Source organism: Carettochelys insculpta, chromosome 12 (assembly GCF_033958435.1).
Source record: "Carettochelys insculpta isolate YL-2023 chromosome 12, ASM3395843v1, whole genome shotgun sequence".
NCBI lineage: Eukaryota > Metazoa > Chordata > Testudines > Carettochelyidae > Carettochelys > Carettochelys insculpta.
This window is the reverse complement of record NC_134148.1, coordinates 38,672,156-38,689,202: the sequence shown is the minus strand read 5'-3', so window position 1 is coordinate 38,689,202 and position 17,047 is coordinate 38,672,156. Positions and strand designations below refer to the sequence as shown.

Genomic DNA, 17,047 nt, shown 5'->3' with positions numbered 1-17,047 from the left:
CGTACAATACTATTGTTGTTGGGAAATAAAGTACTCTGCCTACATTTTTGTTTCTTGGTACCTAATTTTGTTTTTCTTTAGTGATATGCATTGCTAAGTGTACCTCTTTATTATCCAGAATATTTGAATATCCAGCAACTTGGGGCTGCCGGATGTGACAGAGTTTACAGTTATGTTTTCTAAAGGCAATGACAAATTTCCCTGGGCTTAACAATACACCAGACTGTAGAGGATATCTGAAGAGATTCTGGTGTCTGCTGGGTTTTATTTTATTTTGTTCGCTTTGCAAGGACTTAAAGCATATTTACTGCTACTATGTCCAGCCATGCTATGATAACAGATAATTATAGATACTGAACAAGACCCAGAGTATGGTGAGAGGGGCAGTTTAAAACTTATGAAAATGTCTTTCCAGATGTATTTGTGTATACTTTAAAAGATTCAATTGATCAAAATAATGGTGTACTGAGAGGGTTGAATAGTTCAGTAAACTGACCACAGAGGATCTGGATTTCCAAGTTAGTTATGTGGTTCCTGGGTCTGCATTATCAGTGGAGCTCTTTAATTGGTGAATAAATGCCTCCCCAAAATAGCAAGGAAGAGATTTAAAAAAAAAACAAAAGTTGCCCTGCCCCATTTGTTCTACTGATACCCACATCTAAATGACTTCCAAGCAACAGGTCAAAAGCTACACATTCATAGTCAGCTCACAGGAAGGCAAGATGTTGCAGTGATGTATGTGACACTTACAATCCCCTTCCATATCTTGATCCTTCTACTCAGACTGGCCACAACCGCGCCACACTAAAACACTCACACTAATGTGAGCCTGTCTCTGTGTTGGCAAGAGCCTCCTTGTGCCTTCCACTTGCTGAATCCTCCCTGCTTCCTCCTGTGGGCTCAGCAGCAGCCTCCATAAAGTGACGACTAATGCTGAGCAGCCAGACCTGCATGTGATGCACAAGTAGTTTGACTTGCTCTCCACGTCCCAAACTGATTGAAACGTATCAGGAAAGCCAGAGTTTCTCACACTTCACTCTGCAAGTACACAAGCTTCTTTTTCTGCAGTTCTCGAGAAGCCTCATCCCTGCCAAAAAAAAAAAAGGGGGGGGGGAATTGCTGTATGGAATTTGCATTCCCTGGTATAAAGGCTATATGTAGTCCAGAATATGCTGTTGAGTACTGTAGCTACACATGAATGCACTACAAGCAGGAGATCTAACCACAAAGTACAGTTGAAAAATCAGAATTCTGAAATGGTGGCTTAGCTATGAAATCGCATCAGCAGAAGTGGATTGCAACATGAGCTATCCTCTAGTACAGAAGCAGAGTGGGAAAGAAACCATGGGGCAAATTCAGAAAGCAACTCACATGTGAGCAGCGGAAACATTCAAGAAAATGAAACTCATGCCTTGCTTGATTGACAAATCTTGTGAAGGACTTGACTGCCAACGTTGAGGCTGTGTGTTTCATTTCTATTTAATAGTAGCTAATGAGTTTTTATTTGCTGTGATGGTAGCTGTTGGTAACCACACTTCCTGCTTGGGCTTGAACTATTATAAAGTTTTTAAAAGCAACATTGAAAACTTTAGTGTCAAAGCTAAATTATAGGCAAGGTACATCTGCGTAGCTTAAAATCACAAATGTTGGGATGAGCCCCCTCAGTCGGACACTCTGTATGTATTGCAGCATGCACCCAGTTGTGAAGTGCTGCAGACACATGTTATTTGTTACTTGGCCAAACTGTCAGAGTGGGAACTTGCAGAAAAACCTCAGCAACTCAGTGCAAAATCTCTCTCCATATTTGAACTTATGGGCTAACTTGGATACTGCAGAGAAGGGGGTGAGAATATCGGTCTGCCTGGCAGCTTATTTCAGCAATAGGAAAGTTGTTCCACTGCTTGGAAGAGAGTAAAGTCATTGCTGTGTATGATGACAGTCTCTCTTAAAGCTATAAACATAGCAAAATTTGTGAAGCATGAGGTGGATCTGACGAATATTCCCTCTACCCTTGTCTATCCATGTGCAATTTTTGTTCTCCTTGGCTTCTGAGGATAGGACAAGGAGTAATGGGCTTAAATTGCAGCAAGGGAGGTTTAGATTAGTCATTAGGAAAAACTGCTTAACTGTCAGGGTGGTTAAACGCTGTAATAAGTTACCTAGGGTGGTTGTGGAATCTCCATCAATGGAGATATTTAAAAGCAACTTTGACACACACCTATCAGGAATGCTCTAGATGGTGTTTGGTCCTGCAGTGAGGGCAGGGAGCTGGACTCAATGGCCTATTCAGGTCCATTCCAGTACTGGTGTTCTATGTGTTCTATAGGCAGCATTCCGCTGCTGATCTCATTACCAAAGTATCTTTTTGTGACCTATTATGTGTACCATCTGTGAGAGTTCAAGTTCTTTAGGGTAGAGGCTGTACCCATCCTGGTTCTGCACAGTTGCATATAACTTTATTGCTATATAAATTTAGTCCATGTGTTTCTCAGTGGTAAAACAAAGGATAGTTAATTGCATTCAGGTTTGGCCAATATCAATCTGTCTTAAAGGGCTAGTAGAAGTGATTGGACAGTGGAGAATCTGTCCCAATTCTCCTTTCAGTCCTCTGTGGCACATTAGTGCACCCAAAAAAAAACAACTCTGTAATTCTGGAAATTTATATCTGCAGTAAGTGCATACCATGCAGGACCCTACCCATTTAGGCTTTCAGAACTGTAGTGTGTTAGAGCCAGTGCTATCCAGGGTGATTCTAATGGAGTAAGCAAATGTGTGGTTTTTCCACGTAGGAGAAGAATTTGTGGTTTCTTTTTTTGCTATTCTGAGCAATTCTAAAACAATGCTTCTGTCCAGACCCATGTGTGCCTTTGAAATACACACTGTGAAACAGTGCTGTGCTGCACCAGTAAATACGGAAATCTCACACTGTTCCCCTTGGGGTTTTTAGTTCAGGTCCTAGTGGACCCATCGCACAAGCACCAGCGTTTATCACTATTCTTGGTGGTGCCCAGTAAAAACCAAGGTTTACAGGTCAGGATGGGTTAATTTGGAGTCTTAGGCTGCTGAACAAATATGTAACAGATAATTTACCCATGTTCCATAAATGCTTAATTAATGTTGAACAATGGTACTATGGTACATCACAGGGAGATGGTTACTATGTGTTTTTTTATTTCACAGAGATATCTGATGTTCCTCTATTTGATTTTTACCCAGACTGTTGCTGTACCTCATAATTACAATAACCCAACGAGAAATGATAATGTATCATACTATGCAGATTCTCTGCTTTAGTGTGATCTCTTTAAATGATGCTTTATCTTAACCCCAATTACTGTGCTGTGGTAAAAATCAATAAGAGCATGTGAATGGAGGTTCTAGCCAAAACTAGGCTGTTATTCTAATAGTCCAGGTGAATGTACATGTAAACTTTGCTTGACAGAATTGTCTCTAGCAGATTAGATTTATGTAAAGTGCTATTAAATGGGGTTTACAACAAAAGCTGGAAACGTGCCATGTGAGTAACAAGCAAAATGAAGGCTTTGAACTTCAGACAATGTATTAACATTTCACCGTGTGCTTCGTACTTTTCAATTGTATGAAGTCACAACTTTCACTCCCAAGGGTTTACTATTTTAGGAAGAAGAGCAACACATGAATGACGAGAATGGAAAATGTGCAGTCAACTTACATATTTTTAAATTTCTTTGTATTATGCCTTTTTATTAGCTGGCTTATTTCTTGTCAGTGCTGTTTCAAGTGGTTCTTGAGAAGGATTTTTGGGGAAAGGGGAATGTCCATACAGATGAGCTCATGTCAATTGGCATGAAAGATGAGCACAGTTAGCTGTGGGAGAAGTAGGCAGTGAAGTTCCCATTCCACGTATCAAATGGCTAAACCTGTAAAACTAGAGCTCTGCTTGTCTAGAGAGCAGGCAAGAAATCCTGTCCCTGCTGCCTGCTCCTCCCTTTGGAGGCTGTGGATGCCATTCAAGAAAGGACTTGGTGGACTGCAGGTCATGCTACATTCTCAGCCTGCTAGTCCTGCAGCTGCAGCAATCTGAAACAGGAAGGTTGGGGACAGGTTCAAGGAGCAGCCTTTGTGTGTTGCAGCGCCACACACCAAAGGAAAACAGCATTATTACTGTCTCCATTGTGCTCTCCTGTAAATCTCTACAATGGGTATTCACCTGAAAGATGCTGCACCAACTATATTGGTGCAAAAATACACTTTGTTAAGCAAGCTGCAAAGGCCGCATCCTGCAGCTAGACCTGTAAGGGCAGAGGCACTATAGTGAGATAGTACAGCTAATAAGAATCCCTGGGTTGCAGCATTTAACCTTTAAGAAAGACTTCAGAGTTTGACCCCATTGATTGCTGCAGCTGTCAGCACCATTGGCATTGATGCACAGCTAAGATAAATAAGACATGTTAGTCCAATCTTCACTTCTGAAAGTTTGTCTCCAACATAGTTGACTGTTGCAGGTATTTATTGCAAGCTTGGGCCTGTTCTACATTTAAAACTTAGGTCGACCCAGCTACATTGCCCAGGGCTATGAAAAATTTACATTCCCCTTACAGTGTTATACCAAGTGTCTGTGCAACAAGCACAGTACTGTGGCTGCAGCAGCTATAACTTTAACATAGCATCTGAAACCCTTTCTAATTCTCTGAGAAATGGTTTTCAGTAAGGAGGCAGCATGGGCAGTATTAAGAGATGTCTGTGTTTTTTTTTTTTTTTTTACTTGTGTGCTTTTTTTTTCCCTTTGCAACTTTTTCTTTATTTGCTTAAGTATTTTAATGGATTCAATTTATCATCTTTATATTTGTAAGCCATGATTCTTTCATGTTGGCTACCAAGTAGCCAGTGTGTTCTTGCCGGCCCACCCACAGTGGTGTGGACTGTCGTCGAGGAGAGAATGTTGCCATCCACAGGAGGTGGAATATAACAGAAGAGCTAAGGGATGAGGAAACACCCTGTTTAAAATCTCTATAAAAGATCAATTTGGCAAACAAGGTCCAGTCTGTGAAGAACCCTGTTTCTAAACCTTGATGTGTTATTGCATCTTTAAAATACAACATGAAAACTGCTGCTGCAGCCCTTCTGATATCTGCTAGCCATAATAGTGTGTAGACTGGGTTTGTCTAGCTTTGTCCTGAACATCCGAAAAAAGTTCTGTGGTAGGGACAGGTTTTTTCTGTATTTCCAAGCGTTTTCCTGCACTGGATCTGCAACCTGGAACAACGAATAACTCCTCTCTGGATTGCTGCTTCTGCAGAATCTTGGGGCTTTATATGAAATAGAACAGATGCAAACTTCCAGACTGTTTTGTCACCATTCTTTTCGTGGAGCTCCTGCCAATGACAACAAAACTCAAACTTGTTTGCAACCTCTTCATAGTGGAGAGTATGTGTACACTAGAAATGAAAGGCAACTGATACTCACTCAACTTACAGCCACTGCAGACATTACTGCTGTGGTGCTTGTCCGCACTACTCTCCTTGGATCAGTGGCACACACACATACTCACTAGTGCATTCCACTAACCTAAGAGAAAGTTTGGGGAGCTGAAAGCTCCATGTCTTAGTTCTACCAACACTCCTCTTGGGAGCCTAGCCACCCCACAGGGTTCCCTGCGGGCTGTAGACCCCTCCCCATTTTGTGCTAGGAACAGGCGGAAGCCACCTGGATCTTCTCTCCCACTCCCTGCTTGGAGATGTGCAGCCACGTCAGTTTCATTGATCAGATTTAACAGTGGGGAAACCAGGTCCACCTCCCTCCAGAAGTGGGAGGAACCTGGGCTCTAGCTTCCTGACTTTCTTGTCTGTTTCACAGCTCCTGCCAGGACATAGACAAGACGGCCAATAGCTGATGTAAGGAATGTAATGTCTACATAGACGCTAGAGAGTAGGGCACTTACAATCGTGGGAAAGGCTGTAGTGTGGACACAGTCATAAATGAAGGCACATGTACACTTCAGGGAGTATCAGCTTGCTGGCAGTTAATCTTCTGGTGTTCTATTTAGTGCACCTAATGGGGATGCACTTTACTCAAACTCTCATGGTACCGCCATTGACCCTGGTACTTCTGGCAGTCGTGCGGAGTAAGAGAAGTCAATGTGAGGGTTTTCTCCCATTGACCTCCTCCTGTGTAAACAGCAGCAAAAATCAATTTTATGTAAGCTGACTCCAGTTGTGCTTTCCTCTTAGCTGGATTTGTCTCTCTGAGACTTGGCCTAAGTAGCATAAGTTTGCCTTTTATCTGCCTACCTGTACAGTGTAGACCAGCCATAAGAGAAACAGTAAAATCCAACACAAAATATTTGATACAAAAGTAATTTTGGTATCGTCCCTGCATCTGGCCTTAAATGAACAAATCAAGTCAGTTACTGCTACTTCATCCCTATTTTGTCTGGATCAGCGAAGGCAGCCGCTCCTCAATCTGGAAAGAAAAGCTGAATCATTTTTCCCACCAGTCAATGTCTCTGTTCAACTGAGAATGCATTTCCACTGGACTTCTAATTTGGAAATGCTGAACATGAATTTTGCAAGCACTTTCTCAAGTGAATGTGGTATAAATTAGTCATCGAAGCCTATGATGCTGCACTTCTTTAGTAGCTGTAGGGTAGAACATTTAACTGCATTTATTGGCACTCTCCTTGCTTTTGTTCCTATTAAGCCAGAATTAATCCTTTTGGAAACAGAATTCTAAATTGCAGCCAAACCTTGTGAGGTTTGCATAACCAAACCTAAGCTCTTCAACAAGCCAGTTTTTAAGGGTGTTTTTTTCAATTTGTACTTTTATAATGCAAAGTTTTTTCAGAGCAGGGTTCTGCCTTTTGCTTTAAAAAATAAAATAACTGCAAAGAAGCAGTCTCGAGGCGCCATATAACTGGCATAGTGGCAGCCGTGTAGCTAATATGTAAGATGTTCCAAACAAGAGTATATTGCTTATGCAAAAGGAAGAATAATCTACTTTTGAAAGGTGCCATCTCTTCTTTTCATTTATCACTAAAGGTCCCAGTCTGTTTCTCATTACTGAATTTGGAGGCAGTGGGGAGAGGACCCTTCACTGCAGTTGGAAAATGAACTGATTCGTTCTCTTATCTAGGTCACAGGAAAAAAATGTAAAGAAAAACAAAACAAAAAGGTTTATTTTTCCTTCTCTTTCCTCCACTGCAGAATCAGGTCTTATTTAGCTTTAAACTCTTTGTCCTGTGGCCAGTTCCTGGTGCTAATTCCATGATACTGAAGGGACTGTCAGGAGACCCATCACTGAAACTTTGGAGGCAGTAGGAGGAACCACTGTTGGGACAAATGACTATGTTGGGTGGGGGGGGGAGGGGGGCGGGGGGAGAAGAGGTGCATATTTGAAGAGTATGATCCAGTAGCAGTTAATTTGTTTGAAGAAACTGGAAACAGGGACATTCCTGGCAAGTTAAGCTTCTGTACTTATTGAGATGGAGCAAAAAGGACAGTTGCTTAATTGAAGATTAAACTCACAGTCCATCTTGTAATTTACAGCTAGACTAGACATCTTGTGGGAATTCCGTGACCTTGGGTTTGCTGTACTTTAAAGTTCTCCAAGATGTTTGACGTCCCCTGTAAAGCCCTCTGGAGAAGCGGGGGAGCGCTAGCCTCCTAGAGGTCAGCAAAGCACAAGGCACTGTTGGAACGAAGACCCTGAGAAAGTCTTATGGACTGTAGTTGCTTAGGTGAAACCATTGGCCCTGTTTTTTTTTTTTTTAAATATCATAAAAGTTTATTTTGCCCCTCACTCTTGCTGAAGAGCAGGCTTAGAATTATTCAGTACAGTGGTTCTAAGCCAACAACTATTTTGTAGCACCCTTAATGTTCCTTTCCAAAACTGCATTAAATGTCACCAGGAATTTGAGATTTGCCGAACCGATAGTTTGCCGTTTTATTTGAAACAACCTTCATTAGCATCAGTGATAGTTAAACATGTACTTAATTTCTGCGCTTTAAAAAAGGATGGGCTGGGCACCTGTTCCATTGCTTTGCTGAACTGGGCAAGAAGGTTGTATTGATCAGTTCAAAATTTTAATATGAACATTTAGTGCTGTGACTGATGCTTTCTATACCTCTTGTGGCAGTTAGGGGATTTAAAAGGTGAGAGTGACGTGCATAGTAAATCACTTTTCATCCTTTGCTCTAAACACCATAACGTCCATTGTATGAAGTAACTTTGAGCTTCTCAGCAATAGCTGTCGGAGCCACACATGATACAGTCAAATGGAAAAAAACTTGTATGAAGAGTCATGAAGAATCCTCAGTCCCATCATGCATGGAGATCTGTCACTTGAACCCTCCTTCCCCCTCCACAAAAAAAATGGTAAATTACCTGTGGTGTGAGCTAAGCACTGACCATTTTACTGGCAGAATTGTCAATAAGGGAAGTAAAAGGGTGGCTTTTTTTTGTTAAACTGGCATAGTTAAGGTGTCAAACCACTCATGTGGATGCAAATGTACTGGCATAAGGTGCTTTGTACCAGGATAGCTTATTCACATCACTGAACTGGAATAACCTGTCCCAACAGAAACTTGTACACAGATGCCTGCAGCTACACTGGGGGGCGAGGAGGCTACTGTTTTATGCTGGCATAGTTAAAGCAGTAGCACTTCATATATAGACGAGGCCCCTATAAGCACTCTTCAAATGTAGACGAGTGCCATCTTACGTACTTTCTTTCCTCCTGTGGAGGAGTGCAGCATCTTCAGCTGCAGCCGACATCAGATGCTCACCTGCTGTTTACCAAGTTCTCCTGAGCCTTGCAACATGAGTTATTATCCTAGCTTTTAATGGGCTAGGTTTAATTGAGGCATTTTTCATGACTTTGGTGGAGCTGTATTTTCTGGGCTGTGACAGGACAAATCAGGAATTGTGAGTGTATGCCCTATGGGGCTATTCTGTGGCAGTAGGCCAGATTCTATACATATTGGCTTTCCTTTTGGAGTCCATTTTCTCTAATGTGCTTTTTTTTTTTTTTCCTTTTAGCCTGCAAAAGACTTCTTCATTTAAAATGATAAACATAACACTCTTTCAGTGAGTCTTTTGGATGCTAGCCCATAGTGTCCACAACAGCTGTACCACAGTTTAAACATTCAGTCTCTAATGTATTGAGGAACTTTTAGGGTGTTTTAAGGCTTCAACACATCTCGAGTAAATACTGGCAAATGAAGAGTAGCTCTTCTTTGTATCCCTGTGTTTCCAGTACCCTGCATTAGAATAAAGCATGCTCAGAATATAATCACAAAAATGAATAACTGTGGAAGTTTCCTTTTGAAAAGAAAGCAGAGAAGTGTGTTCCAAATGAGGAGAGAGCATATATGTTATACAGCACTAGTAAACCTCAAGTAACCAATTAGTCAATGCCAAAGCTGGCCTTAATGGTCTGTAGAGAACTGAACATTCTACAGGGTGGCAACACTGCTGTCACTTGATATTTTCTTCTGGATTTCTTTTTACACATTTTGATGATCACTAGGTGGTTAAAAAAATCATAACTACTTAGTGTTCCCAAATCCTCAAAAATGTGCAAATACCTTTTCTAGTGACTGCAGTCCTTTTGGAGGCATGGTCAGATGTTTTAACACCAGGGCCCTTGCACATGCTAACTTTTTTAAACAAGTAGCTGGCATGGTGTAGTTGGTTCCAAGCATGGATTATGTCCCCAAACACAGAACTAAGCATTACAAGGAACTGCAGGGGTCACCCAGGCTAAGCCTCTTTCAAAACATAGTATTTATTGTGTCTGAACCATCCAGCTATTTTTGCGTATGAAATACGTGAGGGTGGCTTGCATGAAGGAAGAGATGTGAGGTTTTATAGGGAAAGAAATTAAAATTCAAATATCATCCTAGCAAGCTATTCCATATAAACTATATAAGATATAAGGTATCTGGAAGCCTTGCTGCCTTCTAATTAGTTGTATGTCTGCCTTCCAGCACTAACTAGCCGCTCAACATCAGTGAATGGTTTGTTAGAATTTCCACCTTGGGAGAGCTGGGTAGGAATTTAATGTTTTCTGTTTAGATTGCATTGACTTGAAACTTGAAACACCAGTCAAGCCTGTAGAAGACTTTTTTTTTTTTCTTTTTTCAAATCAGCTTTCTTGGAGGATATCCAGTTATTTTGGAGAAAGCAAGAAGGAAAGCCAGCTTATTAAATTATCTGGGCTTTAACTTCCACAGCTAACATTTTGTTCCTACTTAGTAAGCATCTTTTGTAATCCTTAATATGTATTAATTACTTTTGTTTTGGAAAGTTAATGGCCCAGATCGTAATTTGCATTCAGATGTTTTATAACGTTTTTCCTACCCATCAGTGTTCTGTTAAAACTTTAAGTAACCTAAAAGCACTTCTGCTTTTCATCATTTCCTATTGTGGATGTTTCAGAATGCCCTGGACCAGTATCTTAGAGTAAATGTGCTCTCTTCAGTGTCCTGAGTTTTTTCGTTTACAAAGCTGAAACAGATTGAGCAAGAGTTTTATCAGTGCTGCTTCTTTCTATTCAAACAGTTTAATATATATATCATCTTGCATTCAAAAGTCCTGTGGATATCTGTTCCTTTAATGATATTCATGTAATTGAAATACTGTTGAAATCCATAGGTTTAGGTATTCTATGTGGTACTATTTCTAGTGCTATATATAGTATTATAAAAGATATGCTTGGTGGCGACAGCCTAGAGTTGAAATAACTGCTCTAACTCTGTGCTCGTGCAGTGTTTTTGTTCGTGCTGTCTAAATCCTCCATTTGTAGCAACCAGTGTGCTTCCAGGGTTGATTCTAAGTGGGTGTGACACCAGGTCATAGGGCTCACAGGCCCTTAACAGAAACTGCAAGACTCCATGTGTGCTGCGGTATCCCATTATTAGTAACAAACGTCCACGGACATAATTAAAATGGGAGGGAAGGCTGGATGGAACCACACTTCAGAGCTGCGCTCTCAAACCAGGCCTATATCCATTTTACTCTTAGAGTTCCTACTCTATAGTAGGCCACTTATCTCTGTGTGTGCACGCGCCTCTCTATGTACCATTTGTGTTCTGCAGTTGCACCACTGTGCCATATTGTTCTTTACAATCCCTCTGAAAAGAATCGTGTTCCTGCGTTTCAAACTATTAGGGTTATGCCAATTTAAAATACAGTGGTTTCCTGTGCAAACAGTGACTGCTTCTGTGTTGTCTATAATATATTGCCTTTAGTTTATGTATTCTCCCCAACACATCTGATTGTTTACCACAGATTCAGTGCCATCTAGGTGTGAATTTCCCAGTAGAAGCAATATTCCTCCACAATCATGGGGTGAATATAGGATAAACAGCAATTAGAGACCCCTGCAATGGGGCTTATAGCTGTTGTACATCAACACAACAGGATCTCATAAGGCTAGTGGCAGCTTTGACTGCCCTTTTTTTAAAATGGAGACTTAGGTTTTTTTCTTTTTATGATTTGCCTTTAGTGCATGTCTTGAATCGTCTTGCATTCTTCAGCTTGGCGTTTAGACTCATGCCATTTTAAAATATCTCTGCCTAGGAGTATGGCTGTCTTGCTGCAACAGCATAGCTGCACTGTTGTGGTGCTTCAGTGGAAACATTATAGCACTAGGAAGATTTCTCCTGTTGCTGTAGTTGATCCATCTCTCAGAATGCCTCTGTCGACCTAGCACTCTCTCCACCAGGATTGGGTCCGCTTAACTCCTTGTTTTGAGTGTGGATTTTTCACTCCCCAGAGACACACTGCTAATGTTTCACAGTAGACCAGTCTCAACCTGCCTCCATGCTGTTTTGAAATAGAGCAATTCCCACTTTAAGAATACTGTCCATGTACTTTGTTTATGAAACTTCTGTAGGTAGTTTTGAAGGGTTTTATCAGTTAAAACTCCTTTGGGATACTTAATTTAAAAAAAAACTGTGGGTCACATCACCCCTTACCACAGTGACTGAATCCTGGTGTGTTTAATGTAGAGTCTTCATCTTTAGTACTGCCAGAATTAAACATAGGACAGTAAACTCTGTCTTAACAGGCATTCTAGTATCTGGAACTCTCAAATAACTGGCATTTTAACTAGAAACAAATTGTAATCATGTTTTCTGGAAGTACAGATTAGTGAAAGTAAATACAAATAAATACATCAAATACAGTATATGTTTACAGTGTCCAGTACTACTGATGTTGGTAAATAAAGAACTCTGCCAATATTTTTATTTGTTTAATATCTAATCTTGCTTTTCTTTAGTGTTATGCCTTGGTAGGTGTACCTCTATGTTATCCAGAATATTTGAATATCCAGCAACTTCCCAGTCCCAGGGTTGCTGGATATGAAAATGTTTACTGTACTTAGCATTGTTTGTAAAAATGTTGAATTTAGATTTCATGCTAGTATCCTACAAGTTTAGCTCAATTACTTTTTCTTTACAGAGTTTGGCCATAAAAGTTTTGAAGGAAATAATGAATTGTGGATTCTGTCCTTATCCTTCAGTGTGCTAGGTTTTTGTTAAAAAGAAAAAGCTATTTATTTTAAAACGTAGAGAATAAAAACACACTTGGACATATTTATGTTGTGATGCCATCTTTAGGCTAAAAATGAGTTTGTGATCTACATAGCACACACTTGTTCAGATAATGGTATTTCTAGAGCAGGCCACAATAATCCCAATCCATGTTATGTTTCCTTCTCCAGTTTATAATAAATAACCCAGTTAATTTCTTTTCACAGATGCTGATATCTATACAAGTTATATCTAAAATGGATAACAACTTATTCAGAAAGACTTTTGGTCAGATAAACAAGGAGGCATTTTTATGCAATAGAGCTTTGTGGGATGAGTGCCACAAATACACTACTCCTAACATTTTAATGTTGCAAAAATAGTAACATAATGTTTCTCTTTTTAGATGCAGCAGCTGTTTTATGAAAATTACGAGCAGAACAAAAAAGGCTACATCAGAGACCTCAGAAATAGCAAGATACACCGAGCTATAACGTTGCATCCCAACAAGAATCCACCATACCAGTATAGACTTCATAGCTATATGCTGAGTCGCAAAATTGCAGAACTGCGTTACCGCACTATACAGCTGCACAGAGAAATTGTCCTGATGAGCAAATACAGCAATGCAGAAATACGCAAAGATGACCTTCAGCTGGGTATACCACCTTCTTTTATGAGGTTCCAGCCACATCAACGTGAGGAGGTCTTGGAATGGGAGTTTCTTACAGGAAAATATCTCTATTCTGCAGCTGATGGACAGCCCCCTCGGAGAGGAATGGATTCATCTCAGCGTGAAGCATTGGATGACATTGTTATGCAGGTCATGGAAATGATCAATGCCAATGCTAAAACCAGAGGACGAATCATAGATTTCAAGGAGATACAATATGGCTATCGCAGAGTTAATCCTATGTATGGAGCAGAGTATGTTCTTGACTTGTTGCTTCTGTACAAAAAGCACAAGGGAAAGAAGATGACGGTGCCTGTCAGAAGGCATGCCTATCTACAGCAGACATTCAGCAAGATCCAGTTTATGGAGCATGAAGAGATAGATGCCAAAGAGCTGGCCAGCAAAATTAACCAAGACTCTGGATCCTTGTCTTTCCTGTCCAATTCATTGAAGATGTTTGTTCCATTCCAGCTCACTGGGTCAAAAGCAGAGCGGAAGGAGCCCAAAGATAAGAAGATCAACATCTTGATTCCTCTTTCTGGTCGCTTTGATATGTTTGCTAGGTTCATGGGGAATTTTGAGAAGACTTGCCTTATTCCCAGTCAGAACGTCAAGCTGGTCATCCTGCTTTTCAATTCGGATTCAAATCCTGACAAGGCAAAGCAAATAGAATTGATGAGAGATTACCGTGTTAAATACCCAAAGGCTGACATGCAGATCCTTCCAGTGTCCGGGGAATTCTCAAGAGCTCTGGCTCTGGAAGTTGGATCGTCTCAGTTTAAAAATGAGTCTTTGTTGTTTTTCTGTGATGTTGATCTTGTGTTTACCCCAGAGTTTCTCCAACGGTGTAGATCCAATACAGTTTTGGGCCAACAAACGTACTTTCCAGTTATCTTTAGTCAGTATGATCCAAAGATAGTTTATAGTGGGAAAGTACCCAGTGATAATCATTTTGCTTTCACCCAGAAAACGGGTTTCTGGAGGAACTATGGCTTTGGCATTACCTGTATTTACAAAGGTGATCTCCTTAGAGCAGGTGGCTTTGATGTCTCTATCCAAGGTTGGGGCCTTGAGGACGTAGACCTATTTAACAAAGTCGTTCAAGCTGGCTTAAAGACTTTCAGAAGTCAAGAAATTGGAGTTGTTCATGTCCATCATCCAGTCTTTTGTGACCCCAATCTTGATCCAAAACAATATAAAATGTGCTTGGGGTCCAAAGCTTCAACATATGGATCCACGCAACAATTGGCTGAACTATGGTTGGAAAAAAATGACCCTAGCTTTGGGAAAAGCAGCAACACTAATGGCTCAGTGAGGACAGCCTAATGTCCAGCTATGCTGGAGAAGACTTTTTTAATTATCTAATTTATTTTTGGAAAATGTTTTGATAGTTCATTTTTAAAGACCACACAAGGATATATTTTAGAAATCATGTTTTCTTACCACAAACTCTATTTTGAGAATGTGCTTTTTTTGAACAAAACTGTGATTGATATTTGCCTTTGAACACAAATTTTGGCTGAGTACTCTCCGGCAGATCTGAATAATTCTGATGACTTGAAAAAAGGTTTTCATCTGAACAAAGGACCTTTCTTTTTTTAACCTTTTACCATTGCTGTCGTCTTTGCTAGGATTCTATGAATTGGAACCTGAACATTCATGCAAAATGGCAAAGCACTGTACCTAACTGTTGTGTTGTGACTGTTACATTTCACAGATTCTGCCCTTTTTAAATAGCCATAATGTTCAAATTGTGTTTAGAGCAAAGCAAAACAGCGTGGCAATAGCTGGGTTTTTAATTTCAGGAGTATTTCAGTTGGTTGATTTATTTCAACCAAAAATGTACTTTTGCTTATTGTGACCGAGCAACTTTTTGAAGGGTGTGTGGAAAAGAAGCACAACCTTGTATCAGATAAGTCTGTGTGCAAGTTTTTGTCTGACATTTGGTCCATATGTGGATCTAACATTAAAAATTCCATGGTGGATTCTGTGTATTTAAATTTTTTCTCCTGTCTAGAGCAGAGACTGCATGATGGTGAAATGCTAAACTGTAATGAGTGCAAGGGAGAAATGAGAATTTCTCACTGCAAAAAAAGGTACACAATTAAAAAATTTGAAATCCCTAATGAGAACATTTGAAACTTGCATCTGATTTGTGTTCATTTTGTTCAGTCATTTACAAGATGTTATGGGAACAATTGTTACATTCTTTGATTTATCCATTTCTTTTCTTTTCTGTGTCTGATAGACCTTTAATTTATTCAATATCCACTGTTTTAAGTTCCTGCCCTTTTCTTGAATATCTGTTTTAGTCCTTTTATATATATATATATATATATATATGTGTGTGTATATATATATATATATATATATATATATATATATAAAAAAATAAACGTATATGTATATTAGGAATGTATTGCTTTTTCTCCTGGTTAAGGCAGTGTATATCTTACTTGCAGTAAACTGTGATCTCCAAAGATTTATTTTGAAAGTATTTTTATTCCAACTCCTTTTTAAAATTTTACTGAGTAACTTTAATAATCTTAAGTGTTTTGGTGCTCTAAAATAAAATAGGAAGACTCCTCTGAGTTACCACGTAGTAAAGGTTAAAGAAACATACAAATAAAGTGCCTTAAATTGAGCAAAAGGAGTGGGGACTCTCTCTTGCATTGAGACTTAGAACAGTGATGGAAATTTGCCACTGAAGCAGATCAGATATGGGGACCTAATATCTTTTGCTCAGAAGTTAAAAGTAAAACCAGTAAACAATGTGTTTTTTCTATTGACTCTTGAACACCACTTTATCTCATTATTTCTAGTTCCATTTCAGTGATGTAAAGACCTACTCTTCAGGAGGTAAAGGATAGTAAAATAGAATGGAAATCAGTACTGAGGTTGGCTTTACTCAGTTTTTAAGGGGTCTTTGTGGAGTTACTGCTTCAATATTCCAGTAGAAAAAAATAGTGGGTACTCATTTGTGAAATATGAATTGCATTTGCAAATCTCAATTCAGTGTCATAAAGTTGTCATTTTTTGGTGACAGCCCCAGGGATGTAGATACTTATGGACTCAATGCATGGAAAATAATTGAAAGACTTGGTCCTAAGATGCAATAAAGATTTTTATTTGCAATCTGATCTCATCATGTTGTCTGCCTCAGTCCTCACTTTATCAAACAAGTACAGTTTAGGATAAGTATTATAGCAGAAATCTGGGTGTAAAATGAGTCAAAGTACCATTTTCACACAAATTCTCATAATCTGTGCCAAATTTCAGATGCAATAGCCCTTGTGAAAAGGGATTTCACCCACCACTACTACTGTTTACTGCTTTGAGAGCTAATCAAGATGTCTGAAGCTACCCGTAATCATAAACTGAAAGCACACAGTTACCACGCAGAGCAATTCTGTAAGACTTTGTATACTCTGCATGATAAAAGTTTAGACAGGCCTTTCAGAGATGTTGAGCGTTTGTTCACTGTTACCTTTTTTTTTTTTATTATTCAGAACTATCTCAGTAGCTGGTGTTTTTCTTAAACCATCAGCCTCTGGAGTCATGTGAATATGTAAAGCATCAAATGATCTTTAGCTGTACTGAGAACCAACTGTTTCCATTAGTTTCCATAGAAACAATGAGTCTTTCACGCTTCTGGAAATTAATCCTAAAATATTAGTGAGCAAATGAAATCAGTGACCAAAGGTTGGTCTTAGTTTCTGGGATTAGAGGCACTGTTTATTATTATATAAATACAAGGCCAGCATTTCCAGACTTGACTAGTGACTACATGATTGATTGTGGCGGGCGGAGGGGTGGTGTTTGAAAGAAGGAACTGAAGACAGCTCAGAGTATGTCTACA

The 17,047-nt window shown here is 39.6% G+C and overlaps 1 protein-coding gene across 2 annotated transcripts in view; it reads left to right on the top strand.

Annotated features, from left to right (window-relative positions):
• The window catches only part of CHSY1 (chondroitin sulfate synthase 1), a 101,751-nt gene extending 86,154 nt beyond the window's left edge, over positions 1-15,597 (top strand). For both annotated transcript variants that reach the window (XM_075007124.1, XM_075007123.1), the window contains one exon: positions 12,922-15,597. In XM_075007124.1, the coding sequence (XP_074863225.1) occupies positions 12,922-14,514 (1,593 nt within the window). In that variant the 3' untranslated portion in view covers positions 14,515-15,597. The remainder of the gene's footprint in view (positions 1-12,921) is intronic.
• The last annotated feature ends 1,450 nt before the right edge of the window (positions 15,598-17,047 follow it).